Source organism: Urocampus carinirostris, chromosome 8, assembly GCF_059441175.1.
Source record: "Urocampus carinirostris isolate Australia breed hairy pipefish chromosome 8, RoL_Ucar_1.0, whole genome shotgun sequence".
Classification (NCBI taxonomy): Eukaryota; Metazoa; Chordata; class Actinopteri; order Syngnathiformes; family Syngnathidae; genus Urocampus; species Urocampus carinirostris.
The window spans coordinates 43,116,356-43,142,564 of record NC_142356.1 but is presented as its reverse complement, the minus strand read 5'-3'; the positions used below and the strand labels follow the sequence as shown (position 1 = coordinate 43,142,564).

The following is a 26,209-nucleotide window of genomic DNA, read 5'->3' as shown; positions in this document are numbered from 1 at the left end:
CAAACATTTACAACATTGAACAAACATAAAACATGTGACAAGACAGAGGGCCCACCAAAATTAGTTTCATTTAGACAGTGCACATCAAAGCCATGCGTTTACACAATTACTGAGTTTTGGTTGGGTTTTTTTTCCTTTCTTCACAATTTTCCTGAATTTTACGTACTGGCAGTGTACTCATTTTTGGCCGTTGGCGTGTTGTAATCTCACTCTTCAGTGTTGTTGGCGCGGGTGTAGGTTTCTCTGATCTTCGGTGTGTCGTTACCACTCTCGTCTGTATTGTCTCTTTAGGTGCTGGAGTGACCCACCAATTGGTCCACCAGCTGTTAGCGTTTTGCTTATTATCCGTTACTTTAGTCTGTACTGTCGTCCACATATTTGGTTTCTGGTATTCAGTCGGCACTCCGACTGGTTGCACGTCTCTCTTTTGTCGGACTAATCCCATAATACTCGGGATTTCAGTAGTTCAAATTTGTCTTCTATTGCGAATTGCACTATTTATACACGTCTTTCTACTTAATCAAGGAAGCAAGGTTTTGGGTGCTCAGAGGAGAGTGATGAACAACAAGAGAATGAGTATGGATGCTAAGAGTGGACTGTATGAGAGTGTGATTGTGCCGACTGTGTTGTGTGGTGCAGAGACTTGGAGCCTGAACGCAGATTTAAGAAGAAAGTTGAATGTTTTTGAGATGAAGTGTTTGAGGAGTAGATAGATAGATACTTTATTCATCCCCGCAGGGAAATTCACATGTTAGGAGTGACAAGATTGGATAGATTGAGAAATTAAATTGTGCGAGACAGAACTGGAGTAGTCGTGGAACTGAGCAAGCGTGTTGATAAGAGAGTACTCCGTTGGTTTGGACACATGGAGAGGATGGATCTGCGGGCAGTGGGCAGGGGACACCCTGAACTGGTTGCCAGCCAGTCGCAGGGAACACAGTAAATGTACTGGCTCATTCACACCAAGGGACAATTTGGACCAGTCAATTAACCTGACATGCATGTTTTTGGAATGTGGGAGGATACCGGAGTGCCCGGAGGAAATCCACGCAGGCACAGGGAGAACATGCAAACTCCATACAGGGAGGCTGCGGTAGCTGGACTTGAACCCTGAACCTCCGCACTGTGGGGCCGCACACTAACTACCCAGCTGCCGTGCCGCCCACAATCTTAACATGTTTTTACTCAAACAAAGATAAAGAATACTTTAAAAGAACCAACTATTATTCAGATGGAAAATAGTTTTGCTCATTTTAGGTATATATTTCAATATCTTATTACAAAAAATGTATAATAATTAAAGTTTTCTGCCAAATCTGGTCATTTTTGTGATTTCAAATATATCTTTTGCAATGCACTACAACAAGAATTATTGCCTACTTGGCACTTTTCTTTGTTTCTTTTACATATGATTTATATTATATTTTATGTATTTTAACTTGTTTTCTAGAGAAATAAGAAGGATAATAGTTGAATTGCAAAAAATATCAGACATTTGGCTTGTTTAATATTTTTAAATTCCCTTGTTAAATTTATTTTGTGCTTGTTTTCTAGTCAAGTCAAGTCAGGTCATGTTTATTTGTATAGCCCTTAATCACAGAGTCTCAAAGGGCTGTACAGACCACAAATTACTGCAAGCCACAGATTATTATTTCACCATCCCCTAATCTAAAACCTACATGAGGGCAAGGAAAAACTCAAAAACCTCAACATGAGGAAAAGGAAGAAACCTTGAGAAGGGACCGAAATGAGGTAATCCCCCTTCCAAAGATGACCAGGCTGCAATGGATGTTGCAATAACAAATAATACACAGCTCTTGTCAATATAAAATATAGGTTATTCATATGCTATAGAATAGAAGTGTGTTTAAGCCCCGATTTAAACAGTTCCACTGAGGTTGCAGATGGAATCTCAGGGCGAAGAGCATTCCACAGCACCGAGCCCGAATGGAGAACACTCTCAAACCTGCGGGTCTCTTCTTGGCTCTTGGGATCACTCGTAGACCAGCATTTTTAGAGCGAATGCTTCGGAGCGGAACATGGGGGGAAATTAAATCTGAAAGATATGAGGGAGCAAGTCCATGCATGATTTTGTATGATACCAACAGAACCTTAAAATCACATCTTAAGCTAACAGGGAGCCAATGCAGGTTAGCTAAAATCGGGATAATGTGATTGAACTTCCTTGTCTTAGTTAAAAGCCTTGCTGCAGCATTTTGTACCAGCTGAAGGCTCTTGATTTTGGACTTCAGGAGACCAGAGAGTAGTGCATTATAGTAACTGAGACGGGATGTGACAAACGCATAAATTATAATCTCTGCATCCGACTAAAACAGCATAAGGGGGATTTTAGCAATGCTCTTGTGGGAGAGTACACAGACTTCAACCCCAATGAGTGATAGCATCGCCCTGCAACACCTGACTGACATGGTAGGCCTAATTGGCAAGCAGATAGGCAACTCCATATTAGCTAAGCTGTTCTTTTCTGGTTTCATTGATCGCACACATGCACAAGACACACCAATGACTGACAAAGTAGCGACTGTTCTGATTGAAGACGACCCTAAACCACATAACACAACGCAAGAAAACACTATACCAGTAATTGTCCATATCAAGACTGAACGTGAAATTGTGACCTTTAGGGCAAATGGTTCTGACCAGTGCTCAATTCAAGAATGGATTGCCATGACTAAAGCCCAGCTTCAGAAACAGTCACATACAATAGCTGAAAAAACAGATGAAATAAAAGGCAGGATTTTAGGGAAGGCAAGAGACGTCAAAGTAGCTCTCAGGAGTGATGAGACACTTGATGTGAAGCAGGGCCCAGATATCATTTATGACATTTTAACATTTTAATGCGATAATTTAGTCAGTCGTCATTGTCTCTCTTGTTGCAAGATTTTTACACCACACTACCCACACCAAAGGAAAACCCAGTTAACTACTGGATCAGACTAAACTAAGGGGCCGGTCACACAGACATTTACGGCTGAATCACGGCCCGAAATTTCTGCCTTTGAGGCGGACGCTATTAGGCGCATTGAGTTCGCCATTCAGACGAGATACAGCGGTGCTTGACACGAGGTCGGAAATTCGCGCGCGGGTGGCAGTGCGAAAAAGTTTTGCGCTGCTCAATTCTTCAGAGCGCGGGCACACAGCCTTTCACGAGCGTATTGAGGCTGAACCACGGCCCGAAATTTCTGGCCGTGAAGCAGATGCTGTTGGGCGCTGTTGGACGTTTTGACACCGCCATATAGACGAGATAGAGCAGTGCTTTACTCGCGGTCGGAAATTTTCACGTGGTTGGCCGCGTTCAAAACTTTTGAGCTGCTCAAAAGTTTGAGCACGTGTTAAACCGCGTGCCGCACACGTGGTCAACACGAAGTAATGACGCGGAAATGACGCGGAACGACGTGCTCTGGCCGCGGCCAGGGCGTGGTTACACATGGGTAGGACGGGAAATTTCAGCGGGTAATCGTGGGTGGAGCATGGTAATAGCATGTTCTGCGCCTGTATCGCGGTGTTATTATGTAAAATTAGCGTGTTACGCGTGTGACAGTCAAACGCCTTTCTCCGCGTATATACAGCGCGATTTGCCGAGGACACGTCATTTGTGCTCGTGACGTCAAGGGGGTGAACATGGATCCCCGTCAGCGTAGTTTCTCTTCATTTCGAATAAATCTTTCGGTGCATTCGCAGCAAGGCTTTAATTCTGGGACCTTAGCTTGGCCTTTTGGTTGAGAGTAGGAGTCCCGGCTCCTAAGCTTTGTAGCGTATTATGAACTGATCGATAATGGATAATGAATAAAGAAGATAGAAGAATCACCCTTAAATCAATTTGCTTCCCCTCGCTAATACAACCACCTTTACCTCGTTTTATCTCACTTTTGGGGAATGTAATGGCGAACATATAACTAAAACCACATCGTCTTGCATTTGTTGGAAATGTAATACAACTTGATCCACTCCGTCATTGTTTTTGTTGTGAACGTAATCGAACAGTAATGCACACCGTATATAAAATCCCCCTCGCGTGAACACGCATTCTGCTGCGCTTCCAACGAAAGCGATCGTATTCTATATAAAATGCTTATTAAAACTATAAAGCGAGCTAATTATAACTATTGGGAGATCCTAGTCTATATAACGCGTTTATATAAACAATACAGTGCGATCGTATTCTACAAAATGCGTCTGTTGACGTGGATGAAAAAGTCACGCGAGGGGGTGGGGCTTTGTGGGTGTTGCGTAGGAGTCGGATTTGGGCACAACACCGGCTCGGGAGCTTTTATAGCCGTGGTCCACACGAGAAAATGACGCAGAAATGACGCGATGAGGAAGCGGAACAGTCACCGGCGTCTGTTTTGCGGGCATACCACCGATGAACAGCGGGTTAGCCAATTTTGCGCATTTTCCATCCCGGGCAACCACGGGCAAAAAAAAACGCAAAATTTTAGCCGTGATTCAGCCGCAAACGGCTGTGTGACCGGCCCCTAAGCAGCAGACACTACTGATGAGGGTTTGCGTCGTCTGGGTAGGAAAACGGAAAACCTCAATGGAGAAGTGGCACAAATGTTTGCAAAGTACTGTCCTGACCCACAGCTATCGAACATTTTTAGATGCAAACCTGTCAATGAGTGGACCTCTAAGGATATTCAGCTCAGGGTTGATGAATATCAAAACAAATCAGGGGCATCACCCAGGTCTTGCAGTGTCCCTCCGCTGAAGAAGTACCTGACGGCAGTGCTTGAAAAAGAGTCTTACTGTTGTCCCTACTCTGACTCTATGGAGACAGAACTCCAGTCCACCTGTCCTCCTTACCATGTTACCCCTGATCATGTACAGATTTTTCTTGATTTCGACATCACGTCCAGCGTCCGCAACATAACTCACCACGTTATGCCCAGCGCCCACAGCATGTCTCACTGCCTGTCCATCTCCCATTGCAGCATGTCCCATCACAGCATGTCCCACCACAGCATGTCCCGCAGCCAGTTTATTTGGCCCTTAATCACAAGAAGTCTCAAAGGGCTGTGCAGACTACAGACTACTATTATGCCCAAATTATAGTATAGAAGTTTGTGACAAAAGAAATCATTGTAAAGTGATTATATGTGTAAACATCCATCCATTATCTGCACCGCTTATCCTCAGTAGGGACGCGGGGTGCTGGAGCCCATCCCAGCTATCTTCGGGCAGGGGCCACCCTGAACCCATTGCCAGCCAGTCACAGTGCACACAGAGGCAGACAACTCGCTCGCCCATTTACACCTAGGGACAATTAACCTCACATGATGTTTTTGGAATGTGGGAGGAAACCCATGCAAGCACGGGGATCAAATGCAAACTCTGCACAGGAAGATTTAATCCAATGACCTAAGAACTGGGCTGCACATGTGCTAACCACAGCGCTGCCGTGCTGCCCTATGTGTAAACAATACAATTATATTTTGCATTCGAAACTTGATAAATAAATACTTAAATAGATATAATGAGGATTAAATGGTTTTAAAAAGTTTACAATTTTGGGGGGTGCTATGGTTGAATTTTGGAGTGCTTAAGCACCCTTAAAAATGGGCTGGTTACACCCATGGTTTCAACATTACCTAGCAGGGATGTAGAGCCGAGCCTGTGTTGGAGTAAATTTATTGTTTTTGAATTTGAAAGATTATTCTAAATGTTATTTTTTTTTTGTACACTATCTGACCCCTTTCTGTGAATAAATCATTTTGCTATATCTTTAAGAAAAATCAATATTTATTGGATCTGCTTACGCCGGAAAAAATGCAGGTTAGCTAAAATCGGGATAATGTGATCGAACTTCCTTGTCTTAGATAAAAGCCTTGCTGCAGCATTGTGTACCAGCTGAAGGCTCTTGATTTTGGACTTCAGGAGACCAGAGAGTAGTACATTATAGTAACATACAGCCTGCTCAGAAAAATGACGGAAATGTCCTTGACCGAATGATGAACATGCTTGAGAGAGTTCTGGCTAGATGGAGCCATGCAATCCTGAGCATATTCATAGGCGCCTCAGTCCCTTTAGCTCCCTTCCATGTAAGGTATGTGGTGGTGCTGATCACCCCACCCTATCTTATTGCAGATCGGATAATCTCTTTTTCAAGTGCCTAGCCCCTGGTCACTCCAAGCAGCATTGCTCCAACGAGGCTCCTCCCCAACTCGGTTCAGCGTTGGGAAACTGGCTGGCCTGTATTCAGAGGGAGGCAGAAAAGGTCAAAGTTAGTTCTCCTACCCACTCGACTTCAATTTCAATTTAGTTTGTAATTCTGACACTTTTACACGATCTCAGTCGCTTAATATTGTTTATCAAAACACACTCACTGTAAGGGGCAGCGATAGTTTGTTTTATGTACCAGTAATAGTGGGGAGCAGAATGACCCTGGGAGGGATGTTGGATAGTGGCTCCATGGCCTGTACAGTGAGTGACACTGCTCTGCGTAAGCTGCTCTCAGTTGGGGCAGTACGTACAGAAGACGAATTTTCCACCAATGTGACACTCATTGGTGTTGGGGGTCGAAGAGTGTGCCCAATGAGCTTTCAACAACCATATGGAAATCAATAACTGCAAAATGATCGTGCCAACAATTGTTGTTGAGAGACAACATGATGACCTAATCCTTGGTCCAATGTTATCAAACACATATTGCATGAGTGTAGTACGTACCGAACTGCAATCCCTGCTCCGTCATCTACTTATGCTGAAACAGAGCACTTTCTTTGAACGCTTGCTGGCTTGCATGGATGGGGTGATAGTGAAATGCCAGAGAAGATAGGCAGTGTGCTATACAACTCAGCCACAGGCCTTGAGCCCGGCTGTGAGTACCTCTTGTGGGGGAAGCTGTAGAAACCTGCATAAGTATTTACTGGGAGCGCAGCAATGATAGAGCCATACGTCAGCACAGTCTGCCCCCAAAGGTCAAATGGTTGCCAGAATCGTCATACCTCTGTGGGCAGATGGATGAGTTCCATTGAAGGTCATTTATGCTACTTGGACGACATTTTGATTTTGGCCCCTGACGAAAGTTCTGCACTCGAGCGTCTTAAAATGGTGTTCAGCAGACTCCGTGCCCACAATCTGAAACTGGCCCCTAGGAAATGCCACTTTTTAAGAAAATCTGTAAGATTCCTGGGCACATTGTTGATGAACATGGAGTGTCAACCGATCCAGAAAACGTTGAGAGCATAAGCAAAATGACTCACTGAGGAAACTGGTGTTTTGTTTGATATAGCCGTCCAACAGACTCTCAGAGACTCAACAAATCAGCCTGTCATGGCAGAGAAGCTGTCCCATGTTGTAACCACAAATGCCCAGTCATTATTCATGTCAGCCCAGACTGTGTCCAGTCAAGAAGTTGCTGCTGTTGTCCAGTCACACATTGGCCTCTGGTGCGAGAACTCGTGCAGCTCAACAAAGTCACCTGTCCCAGCTTGTTCCAGATACACTACCCCATCTGCCTGCCTTCTCTGTGAATGACCTGGGGGAGGCTCACAACAAATAAGTCACCTGTCCCAGCTTATTCCAGATACACTACCCCATCTGCCTGCCTTCTCTGTGGATGACCTGAGGGAGGCTCAGTCCAGGGCCCGGGTTTCGTCTCGCCTTCGGTTTTATGTGGAACGGTCTCGGAGGCCGTCCAGACGTGGAAGGGCACACGAGACAAGTCAAGTCTTGAGTCTCCTGAAGCACTTGGAAAAGTTTGTTTTGAGTGATGATGTTTTGTACAGAGTATCCCATAATCAAATATCAAAAGCAAAACGCCACCAGTTGGTGGTCTCTGATTGCCGAAGTTTTGAAAGGGGTTCACGACAGTGCGGGCCATCATTGCCAGTCAAGAACCCTGAGCATTGCCAGACAAAGATTCTTTTGGGTGCATATAAACAGAGATGTGAGGATGCATGTTCGTCAATGTCAGCGTTCCATAGTCAGCAAAATCACTGAGCCTGCTGGGAGGGCCCCTCTTGAAAGCATTGACACCTCCCGCCCATTGCAACTTGTTTGTATTGATTTTTGGTCAGCTGAAGATTCACAGAACAAATCTGTTGTTTAGTGATAACTGACCATTTCACAAGATTGGCCCAAGCTTTTGCCTGTAGAGACCAGTGAGCCAGGCAAGTAGCTAATGTTCTATGGGAAAAGTATTTTTGTATTTATGGCTTTCCCAAGAGGATCCACAGTGATCCAGGCCCAAGCTTTGAGACCAAATTGATCGCAGAACTTCTACAATTATCTGGGGTGCGTAAGTCACATACTACCCCATTCTATCCGATGGGAAATGGAAGTGTTGAGCATTTTAATCGTTCTTTGGGCAATATGATCGAGTTCTGCCCCCTGAATCAAAGCAGGACTGGCCAAGACGTTTACAAACACTCACATTCATGTACAATTGCACGGCCCATGAAACTACTGGACATGCACCATTCTACTTGATGTTTGGGAGAGTTCCCCACCTTTCAGTAGACACTCTGTTCGGGAACATTTTGTCTGACCCTGACATTACCAACTACGGCAGATATGTCACAAAACTGGCTGAAGACCTGAGGGAGTCCATGTCAATTACTCGGGAATATAAAAAAGGAACAGGGCAGACAAACTCAACTGTATAACAGGGCAGCAAAAGGGCTGTCAATTGGAGTTGGAGACAGAGTCCTTGTGGCTAACAAAAATGAGAGAAGGCAAGCGAAAAATGGCTGATAGGTGGGAGTCTACCATCTACACTGTGATTGAGATGAACCCTCAAACATACACATACAAAATTCAAGACACCATCACAGGGAATGAGAAGGTTGTCCAGGTTGATGTTAGTTAACTTTCTACCAGTTCAAAACCAGCCCTCTCCTCAGTTTTATCTCTCTATGTCCTCTGCACAATTATCTGCCTCTGTTTGTTCTTCAATGACCAGTCCCAATGTCTCCTAAGGATCTAATGTTCGAGTGCCTGCTCAGACAAACCGGTCAACTACACAGATCTCCCACCTGCGTGAGGGGAAAGAACCAGAGAGTGGGTGCATGGCCTGGACTCTAGAAATTCTGATCACTCTGGTCAATCCTTAACCACTCACACTCACGGCACTGCTGTTAGGGATGACGTTTCGATTATTAGTGAGCATGACACTGTTCAATCTGTAGTGACTGCTGTCTCTGTAGGTGACGTTAGCTACACTGATCAACCCGAATCTGCACCACACCGTACTACACGGCTGGGTCGTGTTATACGACCAGTAAACAGGGTCCTTCACACTATGGCTAGACAGGATGTTACCAGACACCTACAGTGTAATGTTTAGACTATGAGTAACACGGTAGTTCAAGCTCTAGGGGCATGATTTTTTTTTTTTCTCTATTCTCTCTTTACGATACTCCTGAAATAACTTGGTTTAGGAAAGAGTGTTTTTGTGCTCACTTAGGTCTTATATATGTCTTGGGTGAATGTGGAATGTTTAAGGCATTCTATAGCCGGTGATTGGTTCAGAGATGTTTTAATGTTATTCCCTGTCCACCTGTTGGTCTTAATATGTGTAACCCAATTACCACTCCTATTTAGTGATTTTGTTTTTGTAAGTGTGAGATTTTGTCCAGAATTCAGTGGGGGTGGGTGTAACAGAGTTGAAATTTGATTATTTGGAGTTTTTTTGAATTCTCACAAAATCCGTGGTTTTTTTAAATTGCATTACTGTTAAAATTGCAGTATCACATTAATTTGTTAAGCCATGGGCGTGTGCGACTGTCTTTCTCGTTTGGCACTTTATGGGCTTCTGCGCTTGCCGGACATTCAGCTATATCACCTCGTGCACTGACGCCATGACTTCTTTGTATTGTTCCGTTTATTTAATGCAGGCAATAAACCGAGTAACTGTGAACCCTTGTGTCGCGCATAATTGAGGGTCATTACACATGTGTCCGGAAAATAAAATAAAATAGACAAGAGAACGGTAAAAAATAGAAAATCAGCTGAAGAGCTGTGAGCCGCTGCGTCCATGCGCGCCACCATCCATCCATTATCTGCACCGCATATCCTCAGTAGGGCCGCGGGGGTGCTGGAGCCCATCCCAGCTATCTTCAGGCAGTGGGCAGGGGACACCCTGAACCGGTTGCCAGCCAGTCGCAGGGCACATAGAGACAGACAACTCGCTCGCTCATTCACACCTAGGGACAATTTGGACCGGCCAATTAACCTGACATGCATGTTTTTGGAATGTGGGAGGAGACCGGAATGCCAGGAGGAAACGCACGCATGCACGGGGAGAACATACAAACTCCACACAGAAAGATTCGATCTCATGACATCAGAAATGTGACGCACACGCGCTAACCACTGCGCCGCTGTGCTGCCACGCGCCGCCATCATTATCAAAAATATCTCCACAGTGAGCAATTTAAATGTCTAAATCTGATGTTTTTATTTCATATTATGTATTGTACCAATTATAAAATTAACATAATATTTTAGGTATCATTTTTTTCTCTTTATTTTATTTATTTAGAGATGAGATGAGACTTTTTTGGGAAGAAATAGTATAAAACAATTTCTTAAAATGAGAAAAAATATCTGTCATCTTCAAAATCAGATACTTTTTTCTTTATTTAAAAATATATCAAAAATAGTGATACACTGGCAAAAAAAAATCCTATTTAAAGTGAGTTTAGTCTTTTTCCTTTTTTGTTCTTGTTATTCAGTAAAATAAGAAACGTAAAATGAAGAGAGCAAAATACTTGTCGTCTGAAATTTTAATTTTGATGATTTCTAATTGCCTCATTGGCAAACCAAATCTTATTCTAGGTATCTTTAGTCCCATTTTATATTATGGTTTAACTTATTTTCAAATAGATTAGAAAACTAACACTCAAAGCAAGCAAATTGGGTGTAATTTAGGAAAATCTGCAAATGTATAATTGCCTCTTGGCCAAAATAATGCTTGTTTTAAGTACAATTTGTCTCATTTTATACTATTTATTTGTAAATGTATTTACTAGTTCACTGGAAAAGTAAATAATAATAGAGTAAAATGAAGCTATAGAACTTTTTAGAGCGAATTTGTATCAAGACCAGAATATTTCCTCATGGTGGCAGAAATAAGTTTTGCATGACAACAATATAGCTTAATTAATATTTTCAGGGATGGACAGCTTCTGTCAGCTGGGATTTAGTGAAGCATCTCTTGTCATGGCAACACTCTTGACTCCTTGTTGTTTTTAAGGGCTGGCCAAACAGTGGCGTTTTTTGACGGGTGGTCCCCTCAGAGATGTTTTTTTTTTGCCAGCATTTATAGACCCCTAACGTTGAGAAGCAAATGTAAGTCCGATGTCACCAGTCACTGAAATTTGTTGTACCATATTATCATATTTCAACTCTTGGGATTCAATATAAACTAATCAGAAAAACATCACGTTCAGATACCTAAAAACTCTAAAGCCGATATACAGTAACTCTCCCAAAAATTGCCTGAGTATTCCATTAACAAATCGATTTTTCACAAACATGGTCTCGTTACATCCACAATAGACCAGTGGATCCAACGATGTGACATATTTACTCCATAACACACAATAATACTGACAGGTTTAAAAAATTCGCCTAAAAGCATTTCTGCATCATTGGACGTTCCTTGTTGCAATTAGTCTTTTTCGCCTCAAAATTCTCATTTACGAATAAACAGGCTTATAAAGTTATTTCCAATATGGCCGTTAACCTCTGACCTTTGATTGACCCTACTCTCGGCCAATTGCAGGCTATTTTTCACGGTCCAAAGCCAGCATTTGCCTGTGAGGGAATATATTGATGTCATTTTTGGCTACAAAAATCTCCAGCGAGTAGTGACTAATTCAAATTATGATTCACATATTGGTTAGCCAATGATATTCTGAAAAGAACGATGTTCATATGCACGTAGTGCATTCAAATTAGACTCCAAATCAAACGTGCGTAACAACACTCGTGATTCCTTTTTTACACACCACTTTTATGCGCAAGTGTGCACAATCATTGATTGACTTCTGAAAAGAGAGGTCAAACATTTAACCCTCTTTTAAAGTGTCTAAAACAATGGCCAAAGTAAAATACACAGTTGCAGAGGTTTGAGTGCTGTAAACTGGTCATCTCAAAAAGGCCACTTTTGTAAACTCTTTGACATACTCTTAGAAAACTGTGCAAGGCTTCAAGTTATTGTCTCGCCTATTTTTCAGCTAAGATGCAACACTCATCTGCAGGCATTTGTTTGCAAAAAGAAATAAATAATAAAATCAGGCGAGAATAAATTTTTTTTATATTTGTGTGTTCCAAAATAGATTACTCAATGTTAGTCGCACTTGAAGTGATTATTTGGGACCAAACTTCAAAGTGTTACCTTGAGACGGAAAACCGTCTATATTCTCCAAACGATTCAAGAGAAGCATTCAATTTTACTGATGGCGCATCTTGGAATGGGATTTAAGGCGAAATTTACCGGAACGTTTAGGGGTTAAGAAATTAATTAATAAAATCAACAAAACTTGTTGGTGGTCCATATCTGATTATGACACTTGCAGCTAGCAGGCAGCAGGTGGTATTGACACTTGTGATCTTTTCATTGTTTCACAAGATGTTATTTTCTGGAATCAGATAAAATTGTGGTATTTGTGTGCTTGGACTCTTACTACTATCAACGATGCAAAAGACTTGAGCTGATTAGCCAATTCAATGAGGTCATAGGAGGCTGACATCATGGAAATCCGTCTGGTTGTCCTGTGCACTTACGGTTCCCGTGGGACTGAAAAGGAGCCTGTTAAATTTTATTAGCGCCAGCAGACTTGCAGGGTCCACATCACGCTGGGCTGAAGAGAGAAAGTGCCGCCAACTCAACAACAGGCTATTGTGTTTCAGAGTCGAGCTTTGGTCGGACCACGTGAATGCAGTCTCGCCTTTGTAGTATGTGAAGAGTGGAGATAAACAGAATCACAGAAATATAACCTGTTTCGTTTTGATTCAGATATGAGGGTATTGTCTACTAAAGTTCTTCTCAAGAATCAGAATCAGAATCGCCTTTGTTATCATTGGATTTGTACAATGCGATTACGGTTGCACTCCAGTTGGCAAAGAATATACAATATAGAATAGAATACACCTTTATTATCATTGTTACAAAATGGGTTGAATATTTTGTGACAACGAAATTGGACGTGGCACTCCAGGTCCACGTTTTACTGTGAGGATAAAGAAGATAAAGGAACAAAGAAGATGTTTGTACTGTCCTTGTTGCAGGCTTTGGTGTATGAGGGGGTGAGGGAATATAAAGACTTATGAATAAAAATATATCTAATGTGTTCACATCTAATATAAAATATACACATCTAAAAAAAGAACTATACACAACTAGTGTATTGCTCTTGAACCGGGATATTGCACGTAAAACTAAACAGTTAACTGATATATCTTCCATTGCATAAAGTTATGGAAATAAGAAACAGACAGGTAGTTGTGTTATAGAACCTTGTGATATTTACACACCTACAACAGAATATTCCTACACCTGAAGTGCAACAAAAATAAACAGTAAACAATATATTGAAATAACAGTCAGCAGTAAACAATATAAAGGGAGTTTAATAAAATAAATCTAACTCTCACAACCTGGGAAAACTGTTCATGTAGACATGTGGTACTGTACAACTGTCAACTGTCCCTTGCATATAGTTATGGAATTGAAGTAGAGTCTTCAATTAGGTAGAGTAAATAAGTAAACAGTACAATGTAAAACCTTTTACAGTACAAAAATAAATAAACTAAAGAACTTTTCTCCAATAAAATACTACTGCATAGCTGTTTTAGAAGAGCATCTAAAGTAAAAACCACAAATAACCGGAATATTGCACTTGAATGAGATGTTGAACTCAAAAACCAGGATATTGCTCTTAAATCTGTAACAGTCAACATGACTACAGAAAAATCTCCCATTGCACAAAGTTATGGAAATTAAGTCAAGTGTAGATAAGTAAACAGTACAATGCAAAACTTAACAGTACAAAAATAACTTAAGTAAAACAGTTTTATTTTTACGGTATGTTGAAGAAAGACTTATTCTTCCTCCGCATGTTTGTTTAATCTAGGGTAGTTAAAAAGTAGGTTTTCAAAATACACGCTGGGACAATGATCTTCGTAACATTGCTAAAATCCGTTCAATACTGTCTCAGTCGGATGCGGAAATTATAATTCATGCATTTGTTACCTCCCGTCTCGATTACTGTAATGCACTACTCTCTGGTCTCCCGAAGTCTAGAATCAAGTCTCTTCAGCTGGTACAAAATGCCACAGCGAGGCTTTTAACTAGGACAAAAAAGTACGATCACATAACACCGATTTTGGCTAACCTGCATTGGCTCCCAGTTAGCCTTAGATGTGATTTCAAGGTTCTCTTAGTATTATACAAAATCATACATGGACTTGCTCCCGCTTATCTTTCAGATCTGATTTGCCCCTATGTCCGAAGCCTACGATCTGAGAGTGCCGGTCTTCTGGTGATCCCAAGAGCAAAGAAGTGTTCTGCTGGTTCGAGAGCGTTCTCCATCCGGGCACCGGTGCTGTGGAATGCTCTTCCCCCTGAGATCCGATCTGCAACCTCAGTGGAAATGTTTAAATCTAAACTTAAAACTCACTTCTACTCCATAGCATATGAATAACCTACTGTTCTCGTCGGCTGAAAAATAGTCTGTGTAATATAGTGTAATAATCTGTGAAGCCCTTTGAGACTCTTCGTGATTTAGGGCTATACAAATAAAAATGACTTGACTTGACTTGACTTGACTTGACAATGAGCAGTTCCTTCAAAGGTTTTATTTACAGAACAATCTGGGCATGAATGAGTCACAGACAATGGCTTTGAAATACAAAGACAAAATGGCTTGTTATCATTCTTATAGGGCAATCCAGGATCTGAAACGATATTATAACAAAACTGAAACTTTTCGTACAAGGGTGGGAATTTCCACTGTACAACAAGCCTCTGCCTAAACCAGTTCTAGCAGGCACTATATGATAACGCTCGAGGCCACATCTGGTCACCAACAAAACACAACTGAAAAAAAAAACAAGTTAATCAACTAAATAAATGAAGGACAATCATGACTAAATATGAACAGTGACATAGTTCAACGCTGGTCGCCAAGCAGTGCAAACCTTTCATGAAGGGTGAATTTATTAAAGACTGTTCAAAGAATGCCAAGCTGAATAATCGGCCCCCACACAATTTTAGTTCACCAAATCTGGCCAAGTTTCTGAAAGGTTTGAACACCCCTGTCCGACAGGGTTAGTGTTGAAGATATAAACCAATGAAAAAAACAAATGGACCTTGGCTTATAGCTTCGACCCTCAAAATTATATCGTGCATTGGAATCCTTTGGATTGTAATTCAAGTTCAACAAGGAAACAATCAAAAAAAACTTTTTGATCAATCGTTCCAGTACTCTACGCGAGAGTCTGGTTCTACTAAATTTAGGACAAGTGGGCACTTTAGGATCCTGCAGATGAAACTGACATTGGTCTGTTTTTAAAGATGGAGAGCACACTCCAAGATAAGCTCAAAGAGTGCAAGAAACCTGCTTGCCGGGTCTCTACTGACTTGATTCGGCATAATCGGCGCTTATCTGAGAAAATAAATAACTTCCAGGCTGCTTTTCCATCATAGCAAACATGGAATGTCAGAGGTTACAAATCACTTCAATGTCCTTTTCCTGCAAGACTTTACAATCCGACAACGCTCCGTAACGTCTGACTGATATCACTCTTGCCTCGATCTGGAAATAATCATTCGCTGTTATTCAGGAGTATCGTGTCACGGACCTAAAACTTTTTTTTGGTCTGTTTTCATTCATGTTTTTGGCTCTTTTCCGTTTGCTCCATTTTGATGCCTTCAACCTGCTGTAAATGGCATTCCTTGTTTGCCTCGCCGTCTTAATTCTTTCCAGATTGTTTGTTTAGGAATTTGTCGAATTCTCCTTTGCACATTGGCTAGCCAATGCTGGAAACGATCTCCCTGAAATCAACACGTACACATCGTGTTAAGTGCTTTACTTCTTCCATCTGTTATTTTTTGTTGCTGTAGGCCATGTGTTTGCTCCACAAATATTTTAAGCTGTTTTGTTTGTAAATTATTTAAAGTGTAGTGTTTTGGTTTCAGTGCTATGCAGAGGTGGGTAGCAACAAGTTACATTTACTTTGTCGCATTTACTTGAGTACGTTTTGAGACACTTTGTACTTCTGAGAGTATTTCTAAATCACTATTCTTCTTACTTTTACCTGAGTAATTTTGTGAAGAAGACACAGTATTCTTACTCGGCTACATTTTACTACATTGAAGTCGTTATGAAGTAGCTTATACATCAATCCATTCATTAGCTGTGCCACTCATCCTCACTAGGGTGGAGCCCATCCAAGCAATCTTGGGGCAGTGGGCAGAGGATACCCTGAACTGGTTTCCAGTCAGTCGCAGGGCACACAGAGACAGACAACTCACTTGTTCACTCACACCAATAGACAATTCGGACCAGTCAATTAACCTGACATGCATGTTTTTGGAATATGGGAGGAAACCCACGCAGACACAGTGAGAACATGGAAACTCTGCACATAAATAAGCACAAATTTCAGAGACCTTGGCTTGCTTTTTTTCTCTCGGGTAACCACTGATTGAGAGCCACTGTGTGGTCCAAGCCTGACCCTTTTTGAAGGGGCACCGTTACATACCAAGCAGGTGGCTGTTTCAAAGCAAACGGACGCATGAATGCATGCTGCGTTTTATTGCACTCGTTTTTAAGTACATTATGCACCACTGTTGTTTTTTTCCCATCCTAAAAATAAAAAAATATATTTCTTATTTGCATTTCTTTGATTTTATCAAAACAATGTAATATTCATTAATTCATTAATATTTTAACAAAACTTGAGGCAGTGCCATAAAATGAAGAAATCACATCATTCTCCACAGTATGTTTTGCATCCAACTCATTTATTTTGACAGTAGGATAATGTAAAGCCCCTGGCAAAAAAATTGTAATCACCAGTCTTGGGCAAGCCCTCACTCAGACATTTTGTTCTGTAGAAAAAAAACTTAGATCACAAACATGAAACAGTCTTAAGGCCATTCCAAAGTGCAGCATATTGGCATTCCGAAACACTAAAATAAATTAAGAAAAAACATTGCAATGGTCAGTAAATGTTACTTTTTAGAGCAAGTGGAGGGAAATTAATATGGAATCACTCAATTCTGAGAAAAAAAAATTGAAACAGTGCATTCAAAGTAAAGAATGAGGACACACCCGATCAATTTATTTTCCTTAATTGGGCACCTGGCTCAGATTAAGTCTGCTCGTAAGCAAGCAGTTAAACACAGTGCATCCCAGCTGTCTTCGGGCAGTGTGCAGGGGACACATTGAAGTGGCACACAGAGACAGACAACTCACTCGCTCATTCACACCTAGGGCCAATTAACCTGGCATGCATGTTTTTGGAGTGTGGGAAGAAACCGGAGGGCTGGGAGGGAACCCACGCAAGCACGGAGAGCATGCAAACTCGACACAGGAAGGTTCGATCTCATGACCTCAGCACACGCGCTAACCACTGCGCCACACTCCTCTGCATATAATATATATATATATATACTGGACTGTCTCAGAAGATTAGAATATTGTGATAAAGTTCTTTATTTTCTGTAATGCAATTAAAAAAACAAAAATGTCATACATTCTGGATTCATTACACATCAACTGAACTATTTCAAGCCTTTTATTATTTGAATATTGCTGATTTTGGCTTACAGCTGAAAAAAACTCAAAAATCCTATCTCAAAATATTAGAATACTTCCTCAGACCAAGTAAAAAAAATAATTTTATAACAGCAAAACTAAATCAAACATTTGAAAATGTCCATTGATGCACTCAGTACTTGTTTGGGAATCCTTTTGCACGGATTACTGCATCAATCCGGCGTGGCATGGAGGCAATCAGCCTGTGGCATTGCTGAGGTGTTATTGATGCCCAGGATGCTTCGATAGCGGCCTTCAGCTCATTTGCCTTTGTAGGTCTGGTGTCTTTCATCTTCTTCTTAACTATACCCCACAAATTCTCGATGGGGTTCAGGTCAGGGGAATTAGCAGGCCAATCAAGGACAGTGATGCCATGGTCAGTGCACCAGTTACTGGTGGTTTTGGCACTGTGGGCAGGTGCCAGATCATGCTGGAAAATGAAATCCTCATCTCAATAGAGCTTTTCAGCAGATGGAAGCATGTAGTGCTCTAAAATCTCTTGGTACACAGTTGCATTTACTCTGGACTTGATCAAACACAGTGGACCAACACCAGCAGCTGACATGGCTCCCCAAACCATCGCTGACTGTGGGAACTTCACACTGGATTTCAAGCAACTTGGATTTTGCTCCTCTCCAGCCTTTCTCCAGACTCTGGCGCCTTGACTTCCAAATGAAATGCAAAACTTGCTTTCGTCTGAAAAGAGGACTTTGGACCACTCTGCTACTGTCCAGTGCTTCTTCTCCATAGCCCAAGTCAGACGCTTCTTCCGTTGTCTTGAGTTCAGAAGTGGCTTGACCATGGGAATACGGCTATTGTAGCCCATTTCCCGGACACGTCTGTGAACTGTGGCTTTTGATACCTGGACTCCAGCTTCAGCCCACTGTCTTTGAAGCTCCCCCAAATTCTGGAAGCGGCTCTTCTTCACAATTTTGTTAAGGCTGCGGTCATCTCTCTTGGTTGTGCAGCGTTTCCGGCCACATTTTTCCCTTCCAACAGACTATTTGTGGATATGCTTTGAAATTGCACTCTGTGAACAGCTTGCTCTTTGAGAAATTTATTTTTGTGTCTTACCCTCCTGATGGAGGGTATCAATGATGGTCCTCTGGACAGCAGTCAGATCAGCAGTGATTTAGTTTACTGAACCAAGCTGAGTGTTTTTAAGGCTCAGGAAACCCTCGCAAGGTGTTTCGAGTTAATTAGATGATTCAGGTGATTAGTTGAATAGCCTACTTGTATACTTTTTCATGATATTCTAATATTTTGAGATAGGATTTTTGAGTTTTCTTAAGCTGTAAGCCAAATTCAGCAATATTAAAATAATAAAAGGCTTGAAATAGTTCAGATGATGTGTAATGAATCCAGAATGTATGACATTTTTGTTTTTTTAATTGCATTACAGAAAATAAAGAACTTTATCACAATATTCCAATTTTCTGAGACAGTCCAGTATATATATATATATATATATATATATATATATATATATATATATATATATATATATATATATACAGTTATGTGCAAAAGTTTGGGCACCCCTGATTTACAAGATTTTCCTTTATAAATCATTGGTTGTTTGGATCAGCAATTTCAGTTAAATATATCAAATAGCAGACAGTGACATCCAAGAAGTGAAATGAAGTTCATAGGATTTACAGAAAATGTGCAATAATTGCTTAAACAAAAGTAGGCAGTTGCATACATTTGGGCACCCCAACAGAAAAATTACATCAACATTTAGTAGATCCTCCTTTTGCAGAAATAACAGCCTCTAAATGTTTCCTATAGCTTCCAATGTGGGTCTGAATTCTGGTTGAAGTTATTTTTGACCATTCTTCTTTACAAAACATCTCCACTTCAGTCAGGTTTGATGGTTTCCGAGCATGGACAGCCTGCTTTAAATCACACCAAAGATTTTCAATAATATTCAGGTCTGGGGACTGAGATGGCCATTCCAGAACATTGTACTTGTTCCTCTGCATAAATGCCATAATAGAATTTGAGCAATGTTTGAGGTTGTTGTCTTGTTGAAGTATTCAGGCCCCGGGCAACTTCAGCTATGTCACTGATTCTAGAACATTGTTCGCAAGAATCTGCTGATACTGACTGGAATCCATGCGACCTTCAACTTTAACAAGATTTCCAGTACCTGCACTGGCCACACAGCCCCACAGCATGATGGAACCACCACCAAATTCTACTGTGGGTAGCAAGTGTTTGTCTTGGAATGCTGTGTTCTTCTTCTACCATGCTATGCTCATTGCTATGTCCAAATAACTCAATTTTAGTTTCATCAGTCCACAGCACCTTATTCCAAAATGAAGCTGGCTTGTCCAAATGTGCTTTAGCATACCTCAAGCGACTCTGTTTGTAGCATGTGCGCAGAAAAGGCTCTTGCTGCATTATTCTTCCATACAGCATCTCCTTGTGCAAAGCGTGCTGATGTCATGATTGAGTCCTGTGTCCGTTCTAGTCTGTGACAGCTGAATAGTTCAACGATGTGCAGTGACACCATCTGCAGCAAGATCATGTTGTAGTTCTTCCGAGCTGGTCTGTGGGATGAGTTTGATTGTTTTCGCCATCCTTCGCCTCTGATTATCTGAGATTTTTCTTGGCCTGACACTCGGGGCCTTATCTAGAACTGTGCCTGTGGGATTCCTTTTCTTCACTATGTTCCTCACAGTGGAAATTGACAGCTGAAATCTCTGAGCTAGCTTTTTGTATCCTTTCCCTAAACCATGATGTTGAACAATCTTTGTTTTCAGGTCATTTGACAGTTGTATGTATGTAGGTCAAGGGTCAGTGAGCTTACCAAACAAATTTTGTGTTCCAATAAACTGTGCTAAAGGTATTCAAATCAAGAAAACCTCAAGAGTGCCCAAATGTATGCACCAGAGAGAGAGAGAGAGAGAGAGAGAGAGAGAGAGAGAGAGAGAGAGAGAGAGAGAGAGAGAGAGAGAGAGAGAGAGAGAGAGAGAGAGAGAGAGAGAGAGAGAGAGAGAGAGAGGCTACTCAAACCGCCCTTGAAGACACAAAATACTGAAACGCTTTGACAGAATTGGGCTAAAGTAATTTGTTTCACCTCCACCAACTCACTTTGTCAGGGCTCCAGCCATTTCCACTTTATTGTACTGACACACACACCAGTTAACCTTATTTGGATGTTTTTTGCGTCGCCTAGGCGACGCCTCCGATTCCCTGCATAGGTAAGAAGAAAGGTGAGGGTGGTACCCTTTTCTTTCCGTCTAATCTCTCGATTTATCCGTCTCTTCGTGTTTATCCTCGCTATTTTATCTTACGGGCTCCTTTATTTTCGTTTCTTTTATCCCTAGAGAGAAACACTAGTGGCCTCTCGTGCTGCAGTAGCTACATGCTTTGATAAGACATGGGGAGGGGGACTCATTAACTGCTCCTGCTCTCACCACGTCTCAACGAGGTCACTTTACGCGCTTGCACCGGGAACTTCATTTCCCATCATTCATTTCACTCTGGGGCGTTATGTGTGAGGGAATGAAAAATGAGACGAGGTTGTAAGACGGGGGTCGGGAACCTTTTTGACTCAAAGAGCCATAAAAGCAAAAAATATTAATTTTATTTTGGGAAAGAGCCACACCATATATTATGAGACAAATTTACTAAATTGCTAAACCGGCGCCCCAGACAAAAGCTTAGTCTTCAGCACATTTATTTTTGATGATTTGATAAAAATTATGAAAAGAGAATAATGCCAGAGCCCCTGTCCCAAATTCAACAAACATGCCACTTTAAACTTGTCTCTTTCTTGCAATTACTCAAAATCGGTTAAACTCCTTTTGACCCTTTTTTCATACATATTGGTTTCAAAACCAGATGCAAGCATTTATTTTGTAAAAACGTCACAACATTCTGAGAATAGGGAGCCTTATGTGCTTACCTTTGGCGAGAGATGGGAGGGAATGCTTGTACTTTTTGCATAGCTCCACCCATCCCTCCCACTCACCCAATCAAATGACTAAGTTCTCTTCCGGTGTTTTGGCGTATTTACAGTTCTGTGGATTCATCATAAAGTATCTGAACACTGAACACAGATTATATAGTGAACTTTTAAATAAAGGATTCTTTAGCGTTGTACAGCCAAAACGAGTTTTTTTCCCCCTTTTTTTGTGTGACACCTTGACTGTAAATTGTGAAAAACGTGCCCTATATATACTGCGAAGTGTTATCCTCGTGTTTAGCTTTGGTTTGGCTTTACGTGTACTTGGATAGGATAGACAACTCCGGTTTTGAACAAGATGGAGAAATTTTGCATGCAATCAAATTGGTCTCTGAGCCACAGATACTCATAGAAAGAGCCATATATGGCTCGCGAGCCATAGGTTCCCGACCCCTGTTGTAAGATATGGAGGCTGTCAGCGCTTTGAAGCGAGGATATGAAGTTGAGTTGGTTGACTTTAAAGCAGGGCTGGGCAAATGAAAATTGTAAAAATATGACAAGATGTATTCGAGTAAATAAAGTACTACTTATAAAAATACAGTTGTTTTTAGTGCAAGCCTTGTCCTTTTGTGTGTCTACTACAAAACACTCTGACAGAAATACTACAAAATTACTGCCAAACAAAATTGTATATTTAGTACTTAAAACAGCAACCTGATATGTTTTGCTTTCATTTTGAAATGAAAAAATAATACTGAAATACGACAACAATACTATAAAAGAGAAATAGTACCACAGAAATACAGAAACACTACGACAGAAATACCGCGAAAATACTAAGAAATACAACTGAAATATTACAAAAATACATATTCATTAATACTACAAAATACTTCAGAAATACTACAGAATACCACTGTGGAAATACTACAAAACTACCAAACAAAAAAATCTAATTCAGGGCTTGAAACCAGGACCTTAGTATATTATTTCGCTTTCATTTTTAAAAGAAAAAAAATTATACAGAAATACTACAGCAATACTTTAACACCGAAATTTGACTACAGAAATACTACTACAGAAACACTACTGAAATACTATGGAAACATTACAAAAAACACCACAAAATCCTACTGTGGAAGTTACAAAGTTACTACTATACAAAATATCTAATTCAGTGCCTTAAAACCTTAATGTTATTTTGTTTTCATTTAAAAAATAAATAAAATACAGCAATACTATCATACAGAAATACTACTACAGAAATAATACTAGGGAAACACTACAGAAATATTACGAAAATTCCACAGAAACACAGCAAAAAGACTGCAGAACTACTACAAAAATACCAGTGTTTGTCATGATTACTAACTCTGATCACCTGTAGCAATCATGTGGGGTCCTTCTGATTGGCTGGCACTTCGCTCTTAGGTACGCTACGCCTAGACCTCCTCGTCAGAGTGTACTGTTGTAACTCTGTGTGACTCTCTTGATTTCCCGTTCGTCAAAGAAATCTGCTTGCCGGTTTCTGCCTGCCCCCGATCCGACCTGTTTCCGTCCCACGCTTCGATCTCCTCTCCAGCCCAGGTAAACTCGACCTGCCTGACTTCCGCACTCCGATTGGCCACTTGATCCGAAGCTATCTCTACGGCTCCGCTGCTGACGTCTGACGACCATCACGTCTCCCGCAAGCCCTGAAGGCTTCCTTAAATAAAGAACTGAAACGAATGCTCTGGGGTTTCCTGGTCTGTTCTGGTCTCCTGATAGCGTTATGTCGATTGTCAATAATTAAAATTATGATAGATACAATTTGTCTATCAACGCATAATGCATATGTAAATATAGTTTTAAATATCATTGTCATCCTGTGTAGAGCATTCAACGTTTGGTCAGAATTTCGGTTTGCAATGTAAGAAAATGATCAAACAATGTCAAAACATGTGAGGTGAATACTGTGCTTGTGCATGTCCTGAAAGGAGGAGCTGGACCAAGGCCAGCCGGAGAACCTTCCCAGGTCGGTACGAAGCTTGATCAAGCTAGCGGCCAAACCAGTGGGACAAACCCAGCGCCCTCAGAGAAGCCTCAAGCCACCAGCAGTCACCCTCTCTTTCAACACTCTGCATCCTGTGGTCCGCGTAATTACCGGCTCATAAGCTTACCAGGATTCCTCATTTCTCTACAGCCGATGACATAAAGACTGAGCTGTCATCGTCATCGAAGCATAACTTTGCAGAACATCTTGTTGTTGCTAGGTATGATGGTGTGACGTAAAAAGGGGAATTCTATCAAAATACAATAACGTAATAATCAAGCCAACGTTGTTGTCCATCCAAATGGTGCCAGTTTAAGTTCTCAACTTCTAGTTGTATTTGTTTTGTTTTCTTATTATTGTTTTGTGTTCTATTCAAGCTTCTTCAGTAGAAGATTAGTAAAAGAAAAGTCCATAAATCCAGGAGCATGTGTGTCTTGATTAAAGTACCGTAAATTCCGGACTATAAGTCGCTACTTTTTTCCCAAACGTTCAACCCTGCGGCTTATTCAGTGATGCGGCCAATCTATATAATTTTTCTAACGGCCGCCAGCGGCGCTCGAGTGCAAAAGGTAAGATTTAGACCAGTGGAATATATGCGCCGAGGAAGACTGCAACTTCTTGGCTTGTGCATACAGTAAATTAAATTAGCGTAAACATACCCTCATCATGCAAAATGCAAAAAAAAAGGCACATGACGCAGCTTTCAAGCTAAAAGCAATCGAGCAGTCCGATAAAGAAGGAGCGAGCGTGTTGCCAGCGTGTTTTGGAATAAGGGAGCGTGGGACGACGTCTATATGACAAAGTTGCTTTTCGATGGCTTCAGTTCTAAGGAGGAAGATGAGGACGTTTTACCGTGATTTTACAAGTACGGTATGTTTTTTTAACAGACCCGTTTACTGTGTTGCGAGCGTATTGCGAGCGTGTTGCTACCTGTCACAGGCACCGTTTGGGATGAAAGTTATTATTATTAAAGCTTTGAAAACTCTCTCGGTGTACCGTTTTTCTTTGTAAATATGTGTAACGATGTATAATATGTATTCGCAACTGTATATTTTTGTAATGTCTTTATTTCAGACACTTATTCTGATATGTTTCCCACGGGCGGATAAAAAAGGAGGGGCAAAAAAAACGCGGGCTGACGGGAAGTGGGGACCGGTAAAGGTGAGTGTTTGTGGAAGCGGCAGACAATAGTGGATATATATAATCTTCCCACCCTTACCTTTGGAAATATTTACTTTTTTCCTTGGATTACTTTCAACAGGACCTGGACTTTGCAGGTCTGCATCAAACCTTAAGTACGGGTATTATTTTCCATTCATTTTTGGACTGTGTACTTTTATGAAGGACATTAAGTTTCAATCGCGGGACTTAGTCGGGTTTGGGTTAATTTTGTGTTTGTGTTACATTTTTTTAATGTGGGCGCATGCCGCTTATATACAGGTGCGGCTTGTGTAAGTACAAAATCGGTTTTCCTCTTAAGATGAGGTGGGTGTGGCTTATAATCAGGTGCGCTCTATAGTCCGGAATTTACGGTATATTAAACTATCAAAAATTGTAAAAAATAATTAATCTAAAGTGTGTGTAGCCACCCTTCAGAATAACTAAACAAGGTTTTCCATCTGTTTTCCTGACATAATGATCTAAAAACGTATGTGGTGCTCCAAAAATGCGAGACAAATTTTGAAAATAATAAACTAGGCTCTTTCATCCAATTGGTCAATATATTGTTTTTTATAATAATTTATTTACCACCCATATTTCTTACACCTGGAAAGTAATCTTGTTTGAACTAAATGTACCTGTAATTTGATGATGTTTCTTTTTCTGTAACTCTTATCAGGTGCGATTTTAGTTTCAGAGCTCAGGGGGTGCTGATCACCCTGTGTGTCTTATATCTCTCCCTTTCCACCAACAATCACATCCCAGCGTCTTTCAGTTATTAGAAATATTGATTCAGTGATTTAAATAAGTCATAAATAATATACCTTTGTGTTCTCAAACACCAACTATTTTATTGGCAAGAAGATAAGACTTCAGCATCATAAAAATCAGTATCAATTTATAACTTGTTTAAATTGTAAATGATTTTTAGATAATCAAAATGTGATGATAAATACATTATCAGCTTGAATTTTATTCTCAATGGGATTTTTTAAACTTCGGCTACTGTTCATATGCTAGGAATCAAATGGACTGAACCATTTCAAGGCAGTGGAGTATTTCCAACACTTGTGGTTGTTTTTTAATATATCATTTTCCATCATATTCAAGCCTATCCTGTACTTCATTGAGGAAAAGAGCGTTTTAAAAATGCTATCATTTTCTGGGGTGCTTCCGCACCCCTAAAAACAGGCCGGTTACGCTCATGACAGTAACGGAATACAATCACATTTCAATATCCTAATTACAAGTATTCTGTTACTCTTCTATCCTGGTGACTTCACTGCTTCTATGCGTAAAACCTATTAA

General features: G+C 40.9%; 1 protein-coding gene across 2 annotated transcripts in view; it reads left to right on the top strand.

Annotated features, from left to right (window-relative positions):
- LOC148361950 (uncharacterized) overlaps window positions 1-26,209 on the top strand; it is a 294,325-nt gene that overhangs the window by 246,073 nt on the left and 22,043 nt on the right. The window contains exon 3 of one of the 2 annotated variants that reach the window (XR_015851172.1): window positions 23,685-23,960. Coding sequence is in view for 1 of the 2 variants with exons in the window: in XM_088342799.1 (XP_088198925.1) it covers window positions 23,685-23,902 (218 nt within the window). In the remaining variant the exon portion in view is untranslated. Of the gene's footprint in view, window positions 1-23,684; window positions 24,589-26,209 lie in introns of those variants that run through there. The other variant, XM_088342799.1, reaches the window with a different exon arrangement.